Genomic DNA, 23166 nt, shown 5'->3' with positions numbered 1-23166 from the left:
GCTTAACTTGAGGCACATCTCATCGCTTTGTAAACCTCTGCAATTGAACCAGGTAGTGGCCATTAACAAACGCTTGCGACAAGCAGGAATGTCTTATCATAGAACTATTTCTTGAGGGTCTATTATGTCTCTTATTAGGTACTAATCATATTTATATTAAACTGAAAGAAGAAATAAATACTCATGTTCATAAAATTAATAACGGACGTAAACTAATTGTAGACGGTAAGAGGAAACCGGGTGGACAAGAATATTTTTCTTCAAGGTACAAGAATATTTTTCACGAAAACTTAAAGGGAAATGCAGAATGCAGAATGAGTGGGAAGGTTTGGTTAGGTTAGGTTAGCAATGCTAAACGCAATGGAGAAAAATTGTAAACTCAGTGAACAGCAACAACCAAAAAGTAAAGAGGCAACCATGCAATGAGATTATTAAATGTCCGGAGTGTGGAAGAGAGAAATGCTTATGAAAGAAAACACCTTGCTTAACCATCTTCTGATGCGTGTCGAATACTCCTCAGCGAGTAATAGCCGTACTAGTAGTAATACGTCTCATTGTGAAGTTCGTGAATATCATACGTTATATCCAAAGCTCACCCTCAAAAAGTTTACGAATATTTCCGCATAGAGAAAGAAACCTTCAAGTACATTCTGTGTTAAGCATATTTTCATAAAACTGTGAGAACCGTTTAAAAACAATGGGGCAACTTTAAAAATATTGTACACAAGATGGTTATGATTAAAATAGATTAGTTTTTAATAGTTTTGTAAATAAATATCTTGAATTATGCTAAGGCATAACTTTTCCAGAAAGTTTTGAAAAGAGTCGAGCGGTGTAGGTTAAGTTTAGGTTAGCGAGAGTGGTCTCAAAAAGGGTAGCTAGAGCAACTTCTGTTCTGTGGTAAAATGTAGATGAAGCCTGTTGAAGCAGGCAAACTGGCGCAATATGGCCACGCGCATACTATTGTTCCTCTATTTTCTACCCCTAGTCTGCCGCGATAAACGAGAAGCGGGAAGCCTATTAGACGGAGAGCTGGCTACATAAAAAACCTTATTATCGTTACATGGCTATTTTTTTGTGTGAAATATCCTTTTGTGTAGCTATTACAAAATAGTCATGTCTGCCACCGCGACCCCGGGGCTTAAAGCGGGGGCGGCCAATCGAAAGGGTGAAATTTTGACACTAAAAATATTATAAGGTACACGAGTTATAATTTGACAATTATTGTCAAATAGCTTTTATTTATTATTAAGAAACGTGTAAAATTGTTGACAGACATTTTTCTCGTTGTTAAAATGCCGGCAGACAACGCGAGAGAGCATGGAATTTTGACAAAAAATATGCATGTAGCATGCATGTAGCATGTCGATTGGTGGAATGTCATGTTTATTTATTTAAAAAACCGTATGCAAAAGGTAGACAAAATAATCGTGACTCAATCAGCGGTAGACAGTTATAAAAAGTGCGATATTACTCTAAAGGGTAAATCTTGAATAAGTGCAAATATTTTCAGAGCTGGTAGATCTCGATAAAAGAAACTTCATTTCACCGTTTTCCAAATAAGTCCAAAATAACCGAGTTATTCAGGTTTAAAAATTTAAAAAGAAATTGATTTATTTTTAAATAATTTTGTGAGCAACCTGGGTTTTTCTGTATTTGCATCCATTCTTTTAGTGTCGTAGCCATAGAGTAAAACCGTAAGCATGGTAGGTTAAGAAATAATTATACCGTGGGTAAATTTGCGGTGAACAGGCAGTTCCTAAAAGTTTTCTAAAATATACAGGAAATTTAAAAAAAAGGCTCGATTTTTTACATTTTTTTTGCGAAAAAATAACTCATAAACGTGTTGCGGGGGTCGAAATATATCACCCTTAAAAGCATTTTTAATTAGTTAAGACTCACCCTGTATAAGCGTTTTCAGCAAACGCTTGCCGTATTATGAATTGAAACATAATAGATGTAAGTCTACAAACATTTTACGGTGCAAATAGCAGATATCGACTCAGAGGAAGACTCGTTTGTGAGAGCGAGGATCTGCAATCTGCAGTACGATGTGTCAGATACAAATAGTGAGACAGAGTAGTAAATATATGATATCTGTTTAGAAATAATAAAAGAAATATATTAATATAATATAATTAATATAATATATATTATAATCGTATACATGATTTATCTATACTTAAATGGATGAGGCAGCGAGCGTTCCCTGAAAGCGCTAGAATAATATCGCGCTTTTGATAACTGTCTGCAGTTGATTTAGCCCCGATCTTTTTGTCTGCCCTTTTGCATACGGCTTTTAAAATAAATAAATATGACATTCCACCAATCGGCATTATGCCATAATTTTTTTCATTCTTCAAATTTCATTTTTTAATAATTTTTAAAATTTCATGCCTTTTTCGCGTTGTCTGTCGTCATTTTAGCGACTAGAAAAATGTCTGCCAACAATTTTGCACGTTTCTTAATAATAAATAAAAACTATTTTTGCAATTACAACTTGAGTACCTTGTAATATTTTTAGTGTCAAAAATTCACTCTTTCGATTGGCCGCCCCCGCTTTAAGCCCCGGGATCGCGCTGGCAGACATGAATATTTTATAATGGCTACACAAAAGGATACTTCACACAAAAAATTAGCCATGTAAAGATGATAAGGTTTTTTTATGTAGCCAGCTCTTAGACTATATGGATGTATCTTTATAGGTTTATATTCTACTGTCTTGGCTATTTGACTTTAATAATGTAGGTTGGAGCTAGCTAGATAGAGACACAAAAAACTACTAGAAAATAATTTGATCACAGTGTTTTACTGTACCGGATTACCTATCGGATTAATCCTAATCATTATATTACTGTAAATATCATAAACTTTATAACCATGATCAGAAAATAGTCCCGAATTGAAGCACTACCTTTATTTGATTAAATATTAGATTTTTTTTTGTTAAGTCATAATAATAAACATCATTCTTTTATATTCGTTCTTGACTAACCATGAGTTGTAACTTTAAAAACCTCAGATATACACTCAAATGCAAAGAAACGCTACGGAGAAATTTTTGGTCAAATTTCAAGTATTATATTTTTGTTATTCTTAGCCCTATTTTCATGATTTTTTTAGCAAACTGTATATAATTATGTCAACTTTAATTCGTAAACTAAGTTTTTTATCAAATTTAGTATTAGCATATTATACAGGGTTAATCGAGGGGTTGTTTCTTTCCTTAACCAAAGCATGAATCATTGACATGAATCAAAAAATAAAATGCTCAGGAGTCATGGTTCTGGCCGTAAAATTATATTTTAGGAAAATTTACACACGAAATTATTGCACAGGGTGTTTTAAAGTTAAGGTAAAAAAACAATCCCCCGATTAACATTGTATAATATGCCAAATACTAAAGTTCATAAAAAAACTTAGTTTACGAATTAAAGTTGATATAATAATATACAGTTTGCTAAAAAATTCATGAAAATAGAGCTAAAAATAACAAAAATATAACACTTTAAATTTGACCAAAAATTTCTCCGTTGCGTTTTTTTTGCATTTGAGGTATATTTATTTTGTATGTATAATAAATGAAATATATTTTTAAAATAATTAAATGCTGGCGTGTGGTAACAAATTATTTTTGGATAAATATTCTAAAAAATTACTAATTTTATTATTGTAAAACCTCGTGTTCAGATAAGAACTTCTGGAGTACTTTGCTATTTTTAGCTCTTCTAAAGTAGAATTGATTGCTATAAATAGAATAAATGACATATATTTAATTAATCAATGAAGAAAAATCACTAATGCACGTGATGTTTTGTGGCAAAAAATATCTTAAGTGCTTGAAAAGGTACTATTTTTAATATAGATACCAAATTTCATAAATTTTTGTTCTTAAAAATATAGGTACGTATCAAATATATTTATAAAATTTATTTTGCGATTTTTACAGATCAACTTTATTTATCTATTAACACCGTACAATAAAAAACGGTGTCCAGTTGGCTTGGAAATGACGATCGACGACATTTTCCATAAATGAAGATCGTCATTTTATATTATAAATTGACGATCTTCATTTCATAGCCATCGCTGACGCCGTTTTTTTCAATCATATTTTATTTTAAATATTCTATATTTAAATAATACTACATATACAGGGGAGTCTTAAATAAGTGCAAATATTTTCAGGGGTTGTATATTTCGACCCCAGGAACACGTTTATGAGGTTTTTTTCGCCAAAAAAGGATGTTCAAAATCGTGCATTTTCTTTTAAATTTCCTTGTATATTTTTCAAAAACTTTTTAGAACTGCCTGTTCACCGCAAATTTTCCTATGGTATAATTCCTTAATCTCAGATATTACCATAGTTACGGCTTTACTCTATGGTTACAGCAATAAGGGATGCAAATACAGAAAAAATCCGGTCTCTCAAAATTTTTTCAAAAAAAAATCAATTTTTTTTTTAATTTTCAAACTTAAATAACTCGGTTATTTTGGCCTTATCTGAAAAATGGTAAAGAGAAAATATGTTTCTTTTATCGATATCTACCAGCCCTGAAAATATTTGCACTTATTTAAGACTCACCCTGTATAATGTATAATAGCATAGTAATTATGAAAATGACGTAAAAACTGTAAAGTAATGTGAAAATGATGTTAAGTGAGAAATATACCTACTAAAATGCTAGTTATTAATTTACACTTATTAGTTAACACCTATAGGTACAAAAAAACGCCCAGATAGAAGAAAATCAATATTACAAATTTATTTTGCAATTTTAATATTTTTTTTACATTTTTTTTTAAATTACAATTTTTTTAATATTAAACAAATCTAAATAAGTATTACTTCAATTTTATTTTGACAACATAGCGAGATTTTAAATACTATAAGGATACTATTAATATTTTCTAAAAATAGATCCTCCTTAGGAAAATTACATTGTTTTATAATATTTTTGATACAAAATATCATGCAAAAGTTTGTTTGAAATATCGTTATGGATAGCAGATTGTAGTACAAACTGGAACAAACCAGTACTTTCCTTTTAAACACTGTGTTATAGAATAAAAACATATTATAAATTTTTGAAAGATCTACAGAATACAGAACAGAATAATTTTGTACAGTTAGTGTTGGTATATGTATGGTGTTAAAATACAAAATTACACACTAATCCCACACTACATTTGAATTTTTTTTTTCACTCAAGGTACATAATTCACTATTTTTAATTTCAGTATAACCATATCTTTTAGCAGATGTTTAAAAATATAAAAAAAACTTAGTACTAAATTATATATTGAAAAGAATAAATTATTTGCAATGCAAAATTTCTTATGAAACATATTATTTCTGTCATTTTTAAAATTATATACGTTTAACTAAAATGGAATTTTACACATATTTCAGTTAAGTTTTTTATCTGTCAAGTTTGTCAAGTGTAAGAACTCTGGTAAATCATTTAAAATTGATATAAAAAATAAATTGGATTTTTTATTATTTTTTCAAGCTGTATGCTGGCACATATGTCAATACAGAGAATATTATATAAAGAAATATTGGATTTCTTACTGTTTTTTCTCCTTTCTTTCCGCGTTGTCCAATAAAACCATCCTAACGACAAAAGACTGGCACCGACAATAATTCCGAATGTCAATAAGAGCAATTCACCCAACTGAGCTTCCTTGGACATTCTTGAAGCGCTTATAAAAAATCCGAGCTATCGTAAATAAATTTACTCTAAAGTGATAACGATTCATTTGACGATATTCCTCACAAAATTATCTTATCGACATTCGGCGAGATACATAGAGAATTTATTAATGTTAATTCGGTTGCTAATGGATTTTACGTTTATTTTCAATATATTGTTGTTAAAAAAACGGTGAATGCGCTAGGTGAGAGAAAAACCAGTAGATTTTGAAATGTTAGCGTTAGGTGTGTAAAAAGATGATAATGAATTTATTGTACTTATCATTTTGCTACTAAATGGTACGTTTATTAGTTTTAGTAATGTTTGTTTTATATAATTTGTCCAGGAACGAAGGCATATCATATACGTATTATGTATACAGGGTGTCAAAAATAGTGTATCTTACTTCCGTGGATGATTCTACAGATAAAAATAAAGCAAAAAGTTCTTGAACATATGCCCTAAAGTGCTTTTCGAAGAAGTTACATCCCTCGAAAGGTTAAATAAAAATAATATATTTTGTTTATTTTTAAGAACATTGGTAAACCGTTTTTCTTGAAATTTGGTATTTTTACACAGATTTTAATGCCAAAGCGAATAGCGATAGTATATAATTCCATAACAGCCCTGAAACGGTAGTTTCCATTAGAGTAGAGAGTACTACTAGTGGTACTTCTTTTATCCTTATAGATACAGTAATTTCAACAAATGAAAATTAAAGCTATGACTTTTTATTCATATTCATAGGGACTTTTTGTTTTAGTTTTATCTGTAGAATCACCCATCAAAGTTAGATACACTATTTTTTGACACCCTACACCCATTAGCGTAACTAGCAATTTATCCTAGAGTGGGCCTGGAGGGGTGGGCCTGGGTTTGAGCCCAGGGGGGGCTTAGGGCTTTTGTTTTTTTTTAAATTAAAAATAATTTTAAAAAACACATTTTTTGAATAAAACGTTTACATCAATTTCTCTATCAATAAATTTCATAGACTTGGTTATCAAACCGTGTTCCCGTAGATTACTTGTAGAAACAAATTTTTTAAACAAATAAAAATTAACACATTTTTTGAACACAACAAAATGATATTAACTAAACAAAACTAAAAAACGGCATTTTTACTGCATCACAAGCAAATAAAAATTAATATATAGCCAAGAGTCATAATTCAGGATTTCTCTGGGGGGTGCCCAGCAGTACATGGGGGTGGGACCGGCACCCCCGGGCACCCCAGTAGTTACGCCAATGTCTACACCGGGTGCGTCTCAAAAGTGGCTCACCCCTATAACTTTTTTATTTCTTCAGATAAAAAACGAGATTTGGTATGTTAGTTTATGACATATATTAGGATTGATTGACGTATATAATTGTTATCGGCCACTTCCTGTTTCACCGGAAATGATTACAACTTCTGATTTTTAAATGGCACCCTCGGTATCTATATTTTTACTTTATTCAACTTTTGACATTTTCGCTTAAAACAAAATTGTATTTTAAATATCAATCTAGAGTGCCATGGTTGTGTTAAAAACACTAATTTTTAGTCAAGGAGCCTTGGAAAAATAGATTTGGTCCTCTAATATTTTTAATGTTTTGTCGTGGCATGTTAAAAGATGCCCAAATCGTATTTTTAATCATATCTCAATTTTTTCAAATGGAACGAGGGTGGCTCATTAGTATATTTGGAAATAGCATTTTTTTACGAATAATTTGATACCACACACTTGATATTTCGAGTCAAATTGTTGTTATGCATCGCATGTTGCAATTTCAAATAAACCATATTCTAAAATGTCAAAAGTTGATTTGGCATTTTATTGAGACATATGATATGTCATTCTATTCAGAGAGTCATTTTCTCTCGAAAAAAGTAAAAAAATACCGAGGCGAGGGTATCGTCCACTATCGAGGTTGACGTCCACTATCGTATGTTTAACTTCCATAATCTCTTTTATGCGTTCATTAGTTATTCGCTCGAGTCTTGATTTGCCTGCTGATCTTCTCCAAAAATCCATCTCTATAGCTTCCAGCATTCGTTTTGTTGTTTCCTTAATTGGCCAGACTTCACAGCTGTACGTGGTTATACTCTTTATTTTTACGTGGTTATACTCTTTACGTATTGTATATTAGAGTTTTGTTCTTGTTGTTTATGCTTCTATTCCACAGTATCCCATTCAATACCGTGATAGCATTCCTTCCAAGTTGGTTTCGTTCTTTAATTGTTGTATCCAACAGTCCATCATTTGTGATTTGCATACCCAAATATTTGTATTTTGTGCAGCACTTAATTTTCTTCCCTTCTTCTAGTATTAGATCTTGTTGTTCTCCTCCGATACACATATATTCTGTTTTGTTAGTATTGATCTCGAGTTCCCATTTCTGATATTCTTCTATAAGCTTACGTGTCATATAATTTATGTCATCGTAATCTTGTGCTATGATCACCTGATCGTCCGCGAAGCAAAGTGTGTAGAGCATGTTATCCCCTATGGGTACTCCCATATTTCTACATTTTTGCTTCCAACCTTTGAGAACTTGTTCAAGATATATCTTGAACAGTGTTGGTGAAATACAGCACCCTTGTTTCAGACCTTTGGTTCCATTAAATCCTGTTGTTAACTCGGCGCGGTCATAACTGTTAGATATCTAGAATAGCTTGACTGCACCTTTTTTAATAGAAATTGATAACAAATGCTAAATAAATGTATATAAAAAACTTAATGTGATATGTATTAAAAAAATTGGGCCCAGTTCGTGTGATTTACATTTTAAGTTCTAACTATTCGGAAAGGTATACAAATTATGTTTGCACATATGTACATGTTTTTTCATATCGAAGAGGTCAAATTTATTTTAAATGTTGGAAAAATAAAAGAGACAGTTGATTCATTTTATAAATACAATTTTATTGTCAATTGATATTTAGTGTGTCCACGAAATAAGTTGACACGAAGAGGAAAAAATAAGTTACTTTTATTTTAAAACAAAAAGTCAATCTTTAACCACCCGGTATAAGATCCGGCGGCAATTCGCGGCAGCCAGTGGCAATTAATTTATATGCCATATTCTTTAAGCCACAAGTATTATCATGCCGTTTAAGAGGATTTGAAAGGGAAAGTAGTAAAAGTCTTAAAAAGTGACAAGCAAAAATGTAAAAATACTATTTTTGTTGCCTTCAAATAAATTGCCATAAACTAATATTACTTAGGTTTAATTAAGTGCAAAAAAGAAAAAACAGTTCTTTTTACCTTCTTTTCGAACGTCCATTACAGAAAAAGCAACAGCTTTTATCAATTTTAATAAAATAAGTAATTAATTGGCGTTGTCTGAAAACTGTTTATGTCAGCTTGATACCAGTAGCAAAAATGTGACATTTCTAATAAAAAAAAGCGCTACGCTAGGCTTACTTGATTTTGTTATTTATTATGTATCGTTTACAGGGGAATATAAGAAAAGTATTAGCAACAGTTTCACGCAAACATTTTGAAATTAATATTTCTAAGTAATGACCTATCTGGGAACCACTGTGCGCACCCGGTATGCTATACAATCGAAACAACTCAGTGTCATGGAAGAATTACCATGTGTGGAACACTATATGTGTTATTATTAGATGGAGAAAGGTATATTTGTTTAGAATTAAAAAATGAACATTTTTTGTACTTATTTAAAGCATTTTAGAATTTTTAGCATTAAAAAAAGGAAGAATAACTATTTTATATTTTAGAAAGATTGGCATACAATTTTGAACAGCCTGTATCGTTTAAGATTACGATATTTATTGAGTAAGTAAGTACAGACTAACTATAGTAAATACCTAGTATAGTTTTGATTTCGACATATTTTTAATATTTTTTGCTATTGATCGGCAAAAAAAGTTTTTTTTTTAATTTCACTCAAAATGAATTATTTGGGTCATAAATGACCTAAATACAAAATATTTTCATAGTGTCTGTCTGTCTGTCCGTCCGTCTGTCCGTCTGTCTGTAACACGATAACTCAAAAACCGCTAAATCGATTTTAACCAAATTTGGCACAAAAATACTGTGGCACCTGAGAATCTGGCCATTAGTTTTTGGTGGCGGTGAGGGGGTTAAAAATTTTAAAAAATCGTATCTCCAAAATTACAGTTAGCTAGTGAAACGCGGTTTTCAATTTAAGATTAGGAATAATATTTGCAACAAAATTTGTAATAACATCAAAATCAGTCAAAGTCGCAGTTTTTGAGATAAAAAAAAATATCAAGTATGGGCGGCTATACGTGCCTAAGGGCGCCAATTTTTTTTAAAAAGATGAAAAAAATATTTCATTTTTTTATTTATTAATATTTTTGAAACTCTCAAAACATATTTAATAATATTTTAGGATTATGTAAAATGATCAGAAAGAAAGCTAAAGATACAGCAATAATATACAGGGTGTTTCATTTAAAAAAAATCATCCCGATCCACTAAAACTGTTTTGAGCCATTCTGAAATACATCCTAGTAGGTACATACTTTATGTTTGCGCTTAAACAAAATTCCCAAGTTTTTTATTCTAGGAGCTAGAGATGCCCGACGCACTATTGCCGGATCCTGTATGGATTTCCTTAAAGATCTAGTCAAAGCTATTGCAAATCCAATGATCGAAAAATGTACACTCTATACTACTCTATTACAAACGAGTGATATTTATTCATACTCCATGTTTACTAATTTTTCTGAAGAAGCCACCTCAGAGTTTGATCTTGATCATTTCGCGAAGTAGTACGAAGAATATAGACGCGTGTTATAATTTTTTTGTCGAAACGTTTCTCGAAACATTTCCCGAGACAATTCCAACAATAATAGGAAAAAAAACAATCACGACTTGTCTCGGTCGATTTTGATCTGTTTCGGAGTTTGCGGTCGAGACAAGCCAAGATGCCCCGCAACTTAAGAAAAGCATTGAGTTTACTTCTGAAAATATTTCGAAAAATTCTTCCCGACCATTTCTTAATGCAGAGGGTGTTTAATGAAGGTTTAATGTAAATTCATGCATATAAAATAGTATTAGAAACTGACGTTTGCGGAGCAAAAAAAAGATTGTATATGCTTACTTCTTCTTCTAACCGTTTGTCTTTGTCTCATATTGATTTTATTTTGGCGTCTTTTGGCACTAGTTAGACATATCAAACACGACGACAACGCTAAACATAACAAAACACTACCGATTCCGCCTAGAACAGCTATACCAGATAACATGTTTGTGTTCTCTTTATTGATGTTTACACTGAACGGGTCTTCAAGAAAAACTATTTCATTATTTCTTTATCTTATCGGCCATTTAAAATAGATTGTGGGTATTGTCACATGTGCTACTTGTATTTTCTATAATTAGGATTGGTTTCGAGAGGATATGTCAAAATACGTCTATTAAATAAAAAACTGGAAAATCTCAGTAAAACAAATATCGTGAAGTGTCTTGTTAGAAATACCACAGAAATACCTTAATAAATTTGTGAATTAGAATTACCTTAAAAATAGTGCAAAATGGAAGGATATGCTCTAATTTTTCGATCCTATTTTGAATATATCTTTATACGTAGCGGCAAGGGATTTAATAGCTGTGGAAGTATCTATGCCAAAAAACGATATACAGTGGTCCCAAAGAACAATGACATTATGGTTTTGCTTATCATCATTTAAAAAATAAAAAATAATACATATTTTGTTCAGGAAATGCAGCAGGAAAAAAAAAGTGACATAGTATCAAAGATATCTGACATACACGATAAATTGGACATTTCAAAAAAATACAAATTATTTATAAATGCTATGTTGGACTGTGGTAATACATTCTCTATTTAAAGTCATATTAAAAATATTATAATAGAATAGCATCAAGATTAGGGTTCAGAACAGGGAAATCCCGGTAAAGAAAGTACCGGGAATTCCGTTTTTTTTTGAGACATTAAAGAACCGGGACTCGAATTTATTAATTCTTGATTCTTTCGGTACTTTCGGGACTCGGAACTAAGAAATAATAAAAAATATTTTTTTTCTACGATCGTACAAAAAGTAGCTATTTTTTACACCATCTACTCTATTACAAGTAAAATTTTTTACACTGGTCCATAAAATAAATTATTTTTTGCGCTAGTGCAAAAAACACCTTGACATTATTAACGACGACTTTAACTTAAAAGAAAAAAATTGTAAAGATTTGAAAAATTTGTTAAATCCTGGAAGATGAACCAATACCAGTACTGGACACCTCGCAGCAACATTCCGGAAAAAATTTCAGGAAAACAAGAAAGTTCAAAAACAGGAACCCGAAACCTCCACGAGCAGAAATCAAAATAAAATTCGAAAAACTATTGGAAATGAAGTTTGTCCATCAATTACCTTGGTTCATTTTTCAACCTGTGTTATTAAAATTGAAATGAACTCAAAAAAAGTTATTAATAGTTATTTATTATACAAGTTCGATACGAACATCATAACGAAACGTGTGTAACGTTAAGCCACGAGGCGTTAGCCCAGTGGATTAGTTACACAAGTTTCATTAAAAAGTTCGTATCGAACGTGTATCATTCAATATTTAATCTACGATGCGACACAAGGGACGATCCAAAGAGATTTGATTTAATTTAAAATATCAGATATCCTCATGAAAATTAAAATTCAAAATTATCAGGTGCCCATATTAGTCGACGCCGTGGTAACCGTGCTTGTTGATTGTTTCCATTTTGACTTTGACAGCTCAATTATTGCTGTTCAATTTTGTGTTAAACGTTCAGTTTTAGCAAAAAGCAAAAAATAATATTAATATGGGTGATTTTGATTCTGAAAGTGCCCCTTCGGATATTGAAGACATTGCGCAAAACGTTGTCGATTCCCTACTTCCCGAAAAATCAAGACAAACGTACGAGCAAGCCTATGTAAAACTTAAAGATCGGTGTAAAGGTAAAGGAATCAAGAATAGAAGTAACGAAAAGGGTCTCCTGGCATATTTTGAACATCTTTCAAAACATGGGAAGGCTTCATCACTTTGGGTAAATTATTCCATGCTACGTTCACTTATATCAGTGAAGAAAAATACAGATATTAGTAAGTACGTCCATTTAATTGCATTTCTAAAAAGAAAATCGGAAGGATTTTGGTAAAAAAAATCGAGAATTTTAAGAAAAGAAGACATAACTCGTTTTTTATTGGAAGCCCATGATAAAACTTATTTCCTGACAAAAGTTTCATTGATAGTGGGACTTGCGGGAGCCTGCCGGCGCGGCTTGACAAATCTGCAGCTGCAAAATGTTAAAGATGAACGACAATGCATTCATGTCATTATTCCATTTACGAAAACAAATATATCACGAGAATTTTTTATAACGAAAGGGAATGTTGAAGGAATAAATATGGTGGAAATGGTTCGAAGATATATAAATATGCGGCCAAGCAACACAGAACATACTCGGTTTTTTGTGGGGTACAGAAATAGAAAATGTATTAAGTAACCCGTTGGCATTAAAACTTTAGTGAAAATGCCGTATAAAATAGCATTGTTCCTAAGTCTTTCAAATCCACAACAATACACTGGACATTGTTTCCGTAGATCGTCTGCGTCGTTACTTGCAGATTCGGGAGTGGATTTATTAACTGTTAAAAGACATGGTTGGCGCTCTAAAACAGTGGCATAGAGCTATATAGAAAATTCCAAAGAAAATAAGAAAAAAGTGTCATGTAATATTTTGGGTAACATTTCTGGCAATGATGGGTCTTCAACAAGTTCAAGCACTCAGGAAATAAATTTACTTTCTAAAAATTCAACTCACCTGTCATCGTCTGGATTTAATTTAAGAATTAAATTGTACTGATATTATAATTAATGTTTACAATAAATAAACGTATTTAGGTATCTTCTTTTGCTTGTTTCTTATTTTAAAATTTGCGTGTTATTATGAAAGCCATAATGACATCCAAATGAGAATAGCTTTGTTCGGTTTGGTTCTTGTGGTGCCGAGAATTCCAGAACCTTTTTGACAAAACCGGGCTTCGAAATTAATTCCCGGTTCTTTCGGGACTTGGTAACAATAACAACAGTAATATATTTTGAAGTTTCTATAATGTTTATTAGCTATTATTGAAGTTTATTGTTGTTATTGTATTATTTAGTATATGTTGTTCAATGTATTTGCCTTGTATTAGTAACATTTTATGTTATGTTTTAATAGATATTTGCATCTTTAATTCGGAGTGTTTTTTAGCATCGTGCTGTTGTCCAAAAGGGAAAAGTGTAAAATCTATTGATACACACTGCTCATTCACGCCGGTTCAAGGCCGGATGAGATCGGATATCTCGTGAGTAAGAGTTAATTTAGACACTTCCTAAGTCGGTAGGCCATTGACCATGATATGGCCGAGGACCGCGGATCGGATTCCGCGTAAACAAGTAGGTCCCGTCCAGTTTAGCCATTGCAGCAGAAAGGAGACGTTAACTTGAACCTCACACAAAATAACCCCTATTTTTGTATTTGTTAATATTAAAGTTTATACTTGCATGCAACATAAACTATGTTAATTGAACACTGATTCTAAAATAAACATATCGACAGGGGTTATCTTGTAAAATTAATTTTTAAAGAATAATTTTATTATTAGACATTCTGCCAGATACGAATGCAATATGTATTTATCGATTGGGTAAATGTGTGATGTAAACTGAAAAAATGAAGAATATTGAACTCTAATCTCTCTTTTAGTTTATTTATAAATTAATTCTAGCACACTTAAAATATAGATACAATGGGGTAAACAATTCAGAATTAAGATAAAGAGACATTAATTTTTTAAATGTTTTATAAAAAGGGTATGTACTTCTTAACGCTCAAATTAAGATTAAGAAAGTCTGAGCTTGTTTATATTCTGAAATAATTAAACATGAATTAAACATAAATATGATATAATTACCAAAAATTGATCTGGATTACTTAATACAATAATAATATAAAACTAATTTTGTTCTTTATTACCAGTAAAGTGAAGATAAAGACGGAATAAAATAGCTTTTTAAACAATAAAAAATAATAGGGTGGTCAAAAATACCATCAATTAATAAAAATGAGTAGCAAGGGATTAAGGATATTAAGCAACAACTTTGGCAACGATTAGAAAACAAAAGATCGCTACTGTAGTAGTAGTGTTCAGAGAATTGTTACGACAATATTTATCTAATCCTATGTCTGATAATGAATTAATAAAATGTACATTATGGGTTTTCTGGTTTTTTGCTCTCGCAAAATATTACAGAAACTTATTGGTTCAGTGATTCACAATGTTAAAGTAAATATTTTATTGTTTTATTAATTAGAAAGGTAATTTAGTGTTTGTTCGGTCGGATTATTGGAAGCACAAATCATATACAAATGACAAATGATTTTTCTTAAAGAAGTATAAGTCATTTAATTGTTATTAACCAAAAAACTTATTTTTATACACTGCCTAGCACAAAATTAGGGTCACCCCATAATTTGCATTTATTTTAGATATTTTATTTTTTTTGTTGGATTTTTTTTTATTTAGCATAGTATTCTAACTATATGTATGCGATGTTTCTGTCGTGATTGCTTGAATAAAAATTGTTGTTTTACACAAAGTCTATTCTATAGAAAACAATGATTCAATCTGAAAATGAACAATCGACGAACATCGACAAAACTATAATCATGTGCACTCCCCCAGAAGATCACAACAATGCTATAAAAATCGGAGGAGAACTATTGAAATATGAGCAGCCCAACTAGCAAATATAGTTCCCAGTCCTTTTTAAAATGTCACTGCCCCTAAAGTATAGTTCCTAGACCCAATCTGCCACTTAAAATGTTACTCTATAAGGAATAGTCACTTTGAAGTATATTTCGAGAGTGACCGGTTAGTCCCTACCTACCATAAAAGTGGAAAATAAACACCCCGATTGCAATCGCAAACATGTAATTTAAAGAAGTGGTTGGAACTACCCGAATCTTCGAATATGACACCATAAAAGACCAAAAACTTTATAGTAACTTTTCAAAGTAGGGGTTACCAACAAGTGCTACCATAATGCCTCCATTAAGTTTTTGTTACTTTATAGTAACAATTTAAGTTACGGGGTAGTCGCGGCCACAACACCTAGTTACTTCTAATTTATAGTAGCATTGAAAGTAGCAAAATGGTTACTGCTACCTTCCTAGGTCACTATAAAGTAGCCGTCGCACATCCATTGCCACTAAAAAGTCACGGGGGTCAAAAACGGCTACTTTATAGTGACCGTAACTTAATATACCCTAATAAATATAATTGCGTCAGATTGCATAGTGTGCTGCTCTGTTTTAATGTTTTCTTTTACTTGCTTTTAAGCTGTATTAAAATTTTGTAAAATCCCTAAGGTGAATAAAAAGAAATTTAGAATATCTAGTACTTTCTATCGAAGAATTAAACAAAATGAATCACTGCGAGCCGATGCATCAACATCAGAAACAAAAACTACATCTTTCTATAGTCCTACTGATGAACATCATAAATCAGTTAGTGACTGAGACATTTTTGAAGCTGTTTCTGTAGATGAGTGTAGTGTTAGTTCATCTGAAACTGAATCTCAGAGGAGAACTAATTTGAGAACCAATAACAATATGAAACAAGAGCTAAAAGAGTGGGCGTTAAAATACTCTATACCTCTTGTAGCTCTGAATAATATAGAAACACTTATAATAGAAAATGCACAATAAATAAAAAATAACTTCAAAGGACAAGGCGGAACGTTATAGTGGCACCAATGGAATGTATAGTCGCCACCACCACGATCAGTGTAGCAACGCTCCAATTAAGTGGTAATTTGGTGGCGCAGGGAACATTCTTGGAAAAATCACTTTATGGTTCCAAAGAATCGTTGACCATGTAGTTCCAAAAAAGTTATTGTTTCTATAAAGTCGCCTTTGGATAGCTACAATTGTCACTTTATCAATCCGAAGATTTTAAAGGTTCAAACGGGTAGGGTTGGCCTAATATGTTATTGTTCCCGGTACTTTGTGGAAGCATATGGGACTATACAGTATTTTTCGGATTAAACGGCCATATTTTTTTCATGAATTTTTAGACGAACAGCCAAATGGCTCAAACATTATGCGTTTTTAAGCTAAATATACCTAGATTAAAGCTTTTTTCTTTAGTTATTTTGTTATTTCTGACGGTGGACTAATATTTTAAAATTTGACCCCGGTTTCAAGCAAATTATTATTATTTTTTAATTACAAACATGAGTTTTTATTGCAAATAATATAATAATTTGAAATATTTTGAGAGGCGCTCGAAAATTTTGTTATATAAACCCACTATTTTATTCAGTAAAGTTGATTGCGTTCTAGAATTTACCTAAAAAAGGCGTTAAAATCGCACGGTAAATAACAAATTAAATAACGAAAAAATAATAATGGCTTCCATAATTATTTTCCATCATGACATTTATTTTTATGAAATGTGAAATTGCATGAAGAGGTCGCTGCGAATAAAGTTCAACAGTTTAACGAAAGTTCCACATGTCGGTGGCTAACACTTGGCTGCCACGAACCCGCGACTAGGCAGTTTCGTAACGGATAAGTCGCATTCACCAGTAGGCTACTTTATAGTAACACATCATAGTAACTCTTTTTAGTGGCAAAAACTACCCAAGACACTACCCGGCTACTCAAAATCTTTCCCCATTTTGGTCGCAGTTACTTAGCCGCTACGAATATACGACGTAGCCGCCGATGGTAACCGCCCACTTTGTAGTGGCTTTGATAGTGGCAGTTACGTATCTGCCACTATAAATGCTAGTTGGGAGTGGAATTCAATTACCTCGGCAGTTTGATTTCGGAAAAGGCCAATATCGACTGAAATTTAGCACAGGATTAGCAGCGCCTCAAGGGCATTCTGACAATTAAAAGACAGGGTTTTCTACAATCCTGACTTGAGCACAAAAACGAAACTTGCATTGTACCGAGCAATAATAATGTCCACCATATTATATGGAAGCGAAACCTGGGTGCCATACCGCCGAAAATGAACTTAAAAATCAAATGGTTCCATCATGTCTTAAAGGTATCGGTCCTTGAGAGAGCTAACTGCGAGAGTATTGAAGTCATGATTACACAATCCTGCTTAAGATGGGCTGGTTGCGTATGCAGAATGCAAGAAAACCGCATACAAAAATATATGCTATACGGTGAGCTTGTAGACGGTAAGAAAAGGCCGGATGGACAACTCAAAAGGTACAAGGATATATTCCACGAAAACTTAAAGGGAATTAAAGGAACATGCAGAATGAGTGGGAAGAAGCAGTTCACAACACAACGCAATGGAGAATAATTGTGAACTCAGTTAACAGCGGGAACCAAAAAGTAGAGAAGCAATGAGATTTTTGAACGTCCGGAGTGAGGTAGATAGATAACATTACGTATCGGGCTTTTCAGTCATAGAAAATCTCATAAAAGAAAACGCCTTGCGTGACCATCTTCTGGTGCGTGTGAAATATTCGTCAGCGTGTAATGGCAGTATGTATGTATTATATAGAAAATAAAAAAAAACGTTTTTATTTACTTCCCTCGCCCAAATTCCTAAAAAACATTTACAGTTTATTTTCTCTTGCTTGGCCTTTTCTGTCTATTAGCAATTGTTTGATTCAACATTTTTCGTGCTGCTGGATTATCTTCTCGAACTAATCCTACTGATGACTATTTTCCCCGAACACCAAATTGCAAGTTTAAATTTTGTACGAGAAAACTTGGTTTAGACAAGAGAGGAGTGGCATTCAATCAGGTGAGTTAATTACGAGACGTGTAAGAGTGAATTGTAACGATTTAAGATTTTCTTCACCGTGTATTGCTCAATTATGGCATGGAGTGGCATACGTTTTGAAGCTGGATCGAGTTAGTCTTTATCCAGAATAGGGGACTGCGATTTATGGTTACTCTTGCAGAAGATACCACATGTCTGCATGATAATGCAGGGCTCCACACTGCTCCTACAACTTCCACTTACCTTGACGAGATTCAAATCACGCAGTTTGCTTGGTCAGCTTGAAGTCTAAAAGTCAATCCCATCAAAAAGGTTTAGAATAAATTAGCAGTAATGTACTGACATTTAGAAATTCTAGAGAGCTTTACGACATACTGTTGCAAGAATGGCCAATATTTCTCAGAATGCCTCGTTGTTTGCAAGCTGTTATCACTACCAGAAGAAGGAATACTCTACACTGAAATCTCCAAAATTTCTTTGCTTTCAAATAATGCATTTTCAATAAATTGAATAAAAATTTATTTTCATTTATCATTTTTAATAAATGTTGAACAGAGCAAGAAGAACTTTATTTTATTCAAGCAATAGTGGCAAAATAATCGCATTTCGAAATAAAATGTCTAAAATAAATGAAAATTACGCGGTCACCCGAATTTTATAATGGTTCTTTTCTAAATATTCTGAAATAATGTTAACATAACATAACCACTAGTTAAGACTGGAAAATAATATAAATATCACAAGGAAAATCATTCTAATAATTGATATATTGCTTCAATTGATAAGGACTTCAATATCAGTGTATCGTATGCACATATTTACATTGACAAATTATTTCGTAGTAAATGAATTTGAAAATTTCCATCAAAATATGTTGATATTTTGGACTTAACCTGCATGGTGCATTTTATTGAAAACAATAATTGTATGTTCAGATAAATAATATAAATAGACAAACATAACTGTACAAAACGGCCGAATCCAAGATGGAGGGTGTTTTCAACGATGTTCTCTATGAGTATCTCGGAATCTACTGGAGATAGAGAGGCGATTAAATGGGGAAAGGAATGCACTTTTGTGGGGTCATAAATATGCGCCTTTCAGATTTTTGAAAAAGTTCATGGCTTACTAGATATTTCGAAAAAAAAATTGCCTATTTTAAAAATTGTCCCTAATTCTATTATAATCTATTTTAAACAAAATGTTTTCAGATAAAAGTTGTAGATAATCACATCCCTAATGAGTTTGTGTCCTCCATTTTTTTCTAAAGCTTGTCATTTTTGACATATGACACAAACATATGTTTTTTTAAATGGAAGCCATAGTTGGCCATGACTTCATAAAAAGCGCCATTTTTAAAGCTTTTCAGCGATCTAAGCAATAATATGTTTTTTTTTGTAAAATTACTAGCCATGGAAACAAGTTCAATCGTCGTTGCTCTTAGAATGTGAAACTGTCACAACCAAACTTTGTAAATTAAAATGAATAAAAATTGTAAATATGAATTTTTCAAATGAAGAAAAGCGTGTAGGATTATTGATTCAATTTTTCTTGGCCATACATTTTCGAGAATACGTTGGCCGGTGAACGTAACTTGAAGACATGTTAGGAAAAGTCAAATTTAGATATACCCCCATAATGAAAGAAATGTTAAAAATTATTTATATCATAATTATACAAACTCTGGGATAGGATGAGGTGGACCAATTGCATTGGCCATTTTAGATTTTTTTATGCGGTATGGTTAACAAAAAGGTTTATAAAAGAACTTATGAATTAAGAGAAGCATTCGAAGCGGCGGTACGGGAAAAGTTTAATTAAGTTGACCGATCGTTCTGTGAGACTAGCTAGTAATTCAGTTTTAAAAATATACATTTATGTACCCAAAGCAATGGAGGATTTTTTGAACATTTTCTAAAATAACTTAAAGTGTATGTAGTGATATTATTTCTTTAAGTTTTAGTTTGTATAATGTAAATTGTAAAGAACTAAGTGAACATGTATTCAAAACCGTTCTCTATAAAACGTAAGTAACTTGTCAACGTATCCTCGAAAACGTATGGCCAAGAAAAGTTGAACCAATAACGCGTCTATTTACTTTTACAGGCTTTTCTTCATTTGAAAAACTCATATTTACAATTTTTGTTTACAAAGTTTGGATGTGACAGTTTCACATTTTTGATAGCAACGACGATTGAACATGTTTTCATGGCTAACTATGTGAAATTGTATAAAAATGATAAGGATTTGTTATAGGTAACAGTAATTTTTCGAAAAAAAAACATATTATAGCTTATATCGCTGAAAAACTTAAAATATGGCGCTTTTTATGAAGTCATGGCCAACTATGGTTTCCATTTAAAAGAAAACATATGTTTGTGTCACATGTCAAAAATGACAGGGGCTTCGGAGAACACAAACTCATTAGGGATGTGATTATCTACAACTTTTATCTGAAAACTGTTTGTCTAAAATAAATTATAATGGAATTAGGGACAATTTTTAAAATAGCTAAAATTTATTTATTTCGAAATATCTATTAATCCATGAACTTTTTCAAAAATCTGAAAGGCGCATATTTATGACCCCACAAAACTGCAATTCTTTCCCCATTGAACCGACTTTCTATCTCCAGTAGTTTCCGAGATACCCATACAGAACATCCTAGGAAACTCACCCTGTATATGACCCAGACATAAACAGAAAAATGCTAGGTTGCCACTTATTTATAAAAAAGGGTTTAATAACCGAAATCTTGTATAATATGATTATTATTTATGTACGATTTTACACAGATGGGGCTGGTGCCTCTATGCAAAAATCATTTTTTTTAATTTCTGAGGAATAAAAAACATCCTATCACTGGTTCACCATAAATGTCTAACGTACTCATGAATCACCCTGCATATTAATTCAAAACAAATCTACTAATCTTGGATAGGTACCTATTCTATGTTTTATACGTTTGTGGAAAAAACATTATCCATGTAAATGCACATCTCAACATACCATAATGCTACATTCAGCTGTCTTAAAATCCAATAAAAGTGATCTTATAAAATTACTTTTATGGCTATGGAGTTATAAAACAGTAGTTAAAATCTCTCTAATTTAGTAATAATATAGTAATTCATATTACGAAATTTAAAGTGTTTCGATTAATCCTTAATATGATTGAATCACTCACCATAATGACAACCATAACTTCTTCTTAACCGATTCTGCACCAGTACACTGAAACCGCTGAAATTGTGGTTGTTGAACATGTCTTCTTGTAATTTCAGTTTCTTTTGGAAGAACCCGTACAGCAAAAACATGACGATTATAAAAAATAGAAACAAAATATACGCCTCAGCCGTGGCGGACATCGCGAACTAAATTATCAAATAAAAGTAATAGTTTGAACCCACACACTATTAAAGATCGTCTAGCATCCATTAGACACAATTTAAAGGTATAGGAAATAATGCCAGTTGTAGAAGTTAAAAACACCGGTACGTACGTAATATAAGCACCGTACTGCCGTTCTCAATGTTCTTGTTTTAAACCTGATAACCTTATAATCATTATTTTCTTTAAGGGTTATTAACTTTCACTGATAGTGCACGGGAAAATATTTATACTAGATGCTGCACCTAAATTTTTACTAATTATAGGTATATTTAAAAAAAGAAGTGGTATGAGTTGAGTCTAGAAAGACAATATTCAAAATGCTAGAAAACAGTTTCAACGATGTTTGTTACACGTACTTTGAAATTATTATTATAACTATTAAATGAACAGAGCAATAGCAAAGTTTATAGTCAGTAGACTTTAGCAATAGTGATATAAATTATTATTAAAAATAGATATTTATCACTTGTATATGCATATAATGCATGCAATTTACGATGTGTTTTCAGTAATATGATATACTCAAGGCTGCCAGGTCATAAACAATTAAACGTACTTAAGGCCCGGTATTTATACCTTCCGGTAAAACTTAAGAAAATCCATTAATTTTAGATTAAACTAGCGTTCTTTTTAGTTAATTTTTTACATGCCAATAAGAAAGAGTATTGCAGAAGATATCAAAATCTACAACGAAAAACTCGTACAAAGTACAACCGAACAAAGAAAAAGCTACAAAAAAAAACTAAGAAATCCCTCATGATCGGAAAGAAGCAGCTAATCGCCTTAACACACAACAACATCAGAATAACAGACAAACACGAAATAATAAGCCTGGTAATAAAATTCTACATATCTTCATTCTCTATATAAAGAACCAGAAAACAAAAAGAAAGACTGCTTCTACCACAAGACGACGTCCCAGAACTTCTCGTGGGAGAAGTAGAAAAGCCTCTTCAAGATATGAAAAGTTTGAAAAGTAGCAGGAAATGACGGAATAACAGCTGAAATACTTGGAAAACTCTAGCAAATATATACACCAGGTTTTTAAGGAGAAAACATATACTGCAAGACAGAAATAGCGCCAACATAATTCTAATTCATAAAAAAAGGTAGCAAAGAAGACATCAGAAACTATAGACCAATAGTCTAAAACCCGTAACATACAAGGTATTTACAAAAATAATAAACAGCATAATACAAAACACGCTAGACGCTACACAACCACGAGAAGAAGCAGGCTTTAGAAGCGGTATCAGCATCATTTAGAAGCTACATGATCACAATCATACACTCTACCATAGCCTT

At 32.0% G+C, this 23166-nt stretch overlaps 1 protein-coding gene across 12 annotated transcripts in view; it reads right to left on the bottom strand.

Moving 5' to 3' along the window:
* The window catches only part of LOC115884078, a 97024-nt gene that overhangs the window by 20862 nt on the left and 52996 nt on the right, over positions 1–23166 (bottom strand). The window contains exon 1 of one of the 12 annotated variants that reach the window (XM_030902542.1): positions 21656–22214. The exons of 9 other annotated variants lie outside the window; for them this stretch is intronic. In XM_030902542.1, the coding sequence (XP_030758402.1) occupies positions 21656–21836 (181 nt within the window). In that variant the 5' untranslated portion in view covers positions 21837–22214. Of the gene's footprint in view, positions 1–5575; positions 5746–10775; positions 10946–21655; positions 22215–23166 lie in introns of those variants that run through there. 2 more of the 12 variants (XM_030902544.1, XM_030902552.1) reach the window with 2 other exon arrangements.

This window comes from Sitophilus oryzae, unplaced genomic scaffold (assembly GCF_002938485.1).
Source record: "Sitophilus oryzae breed Bouriz unplaced genomic scaffold, Soryzae_2.0 scaffold_2014_pilon_pilon, whole genome shotgun sequence".
In the NCBI taxonomy this organism is placed as follows: Eukaryota; Metazoa; Arthropoda; class Insecta; order Coleoptera; family Curculionidae; genus Sitophilus; species Sitophilus oryzae.
Note: the sequence above shows the minus strand (reverse complement) of the source record. Positions and strands in the feature narration are given on the sequence as shown.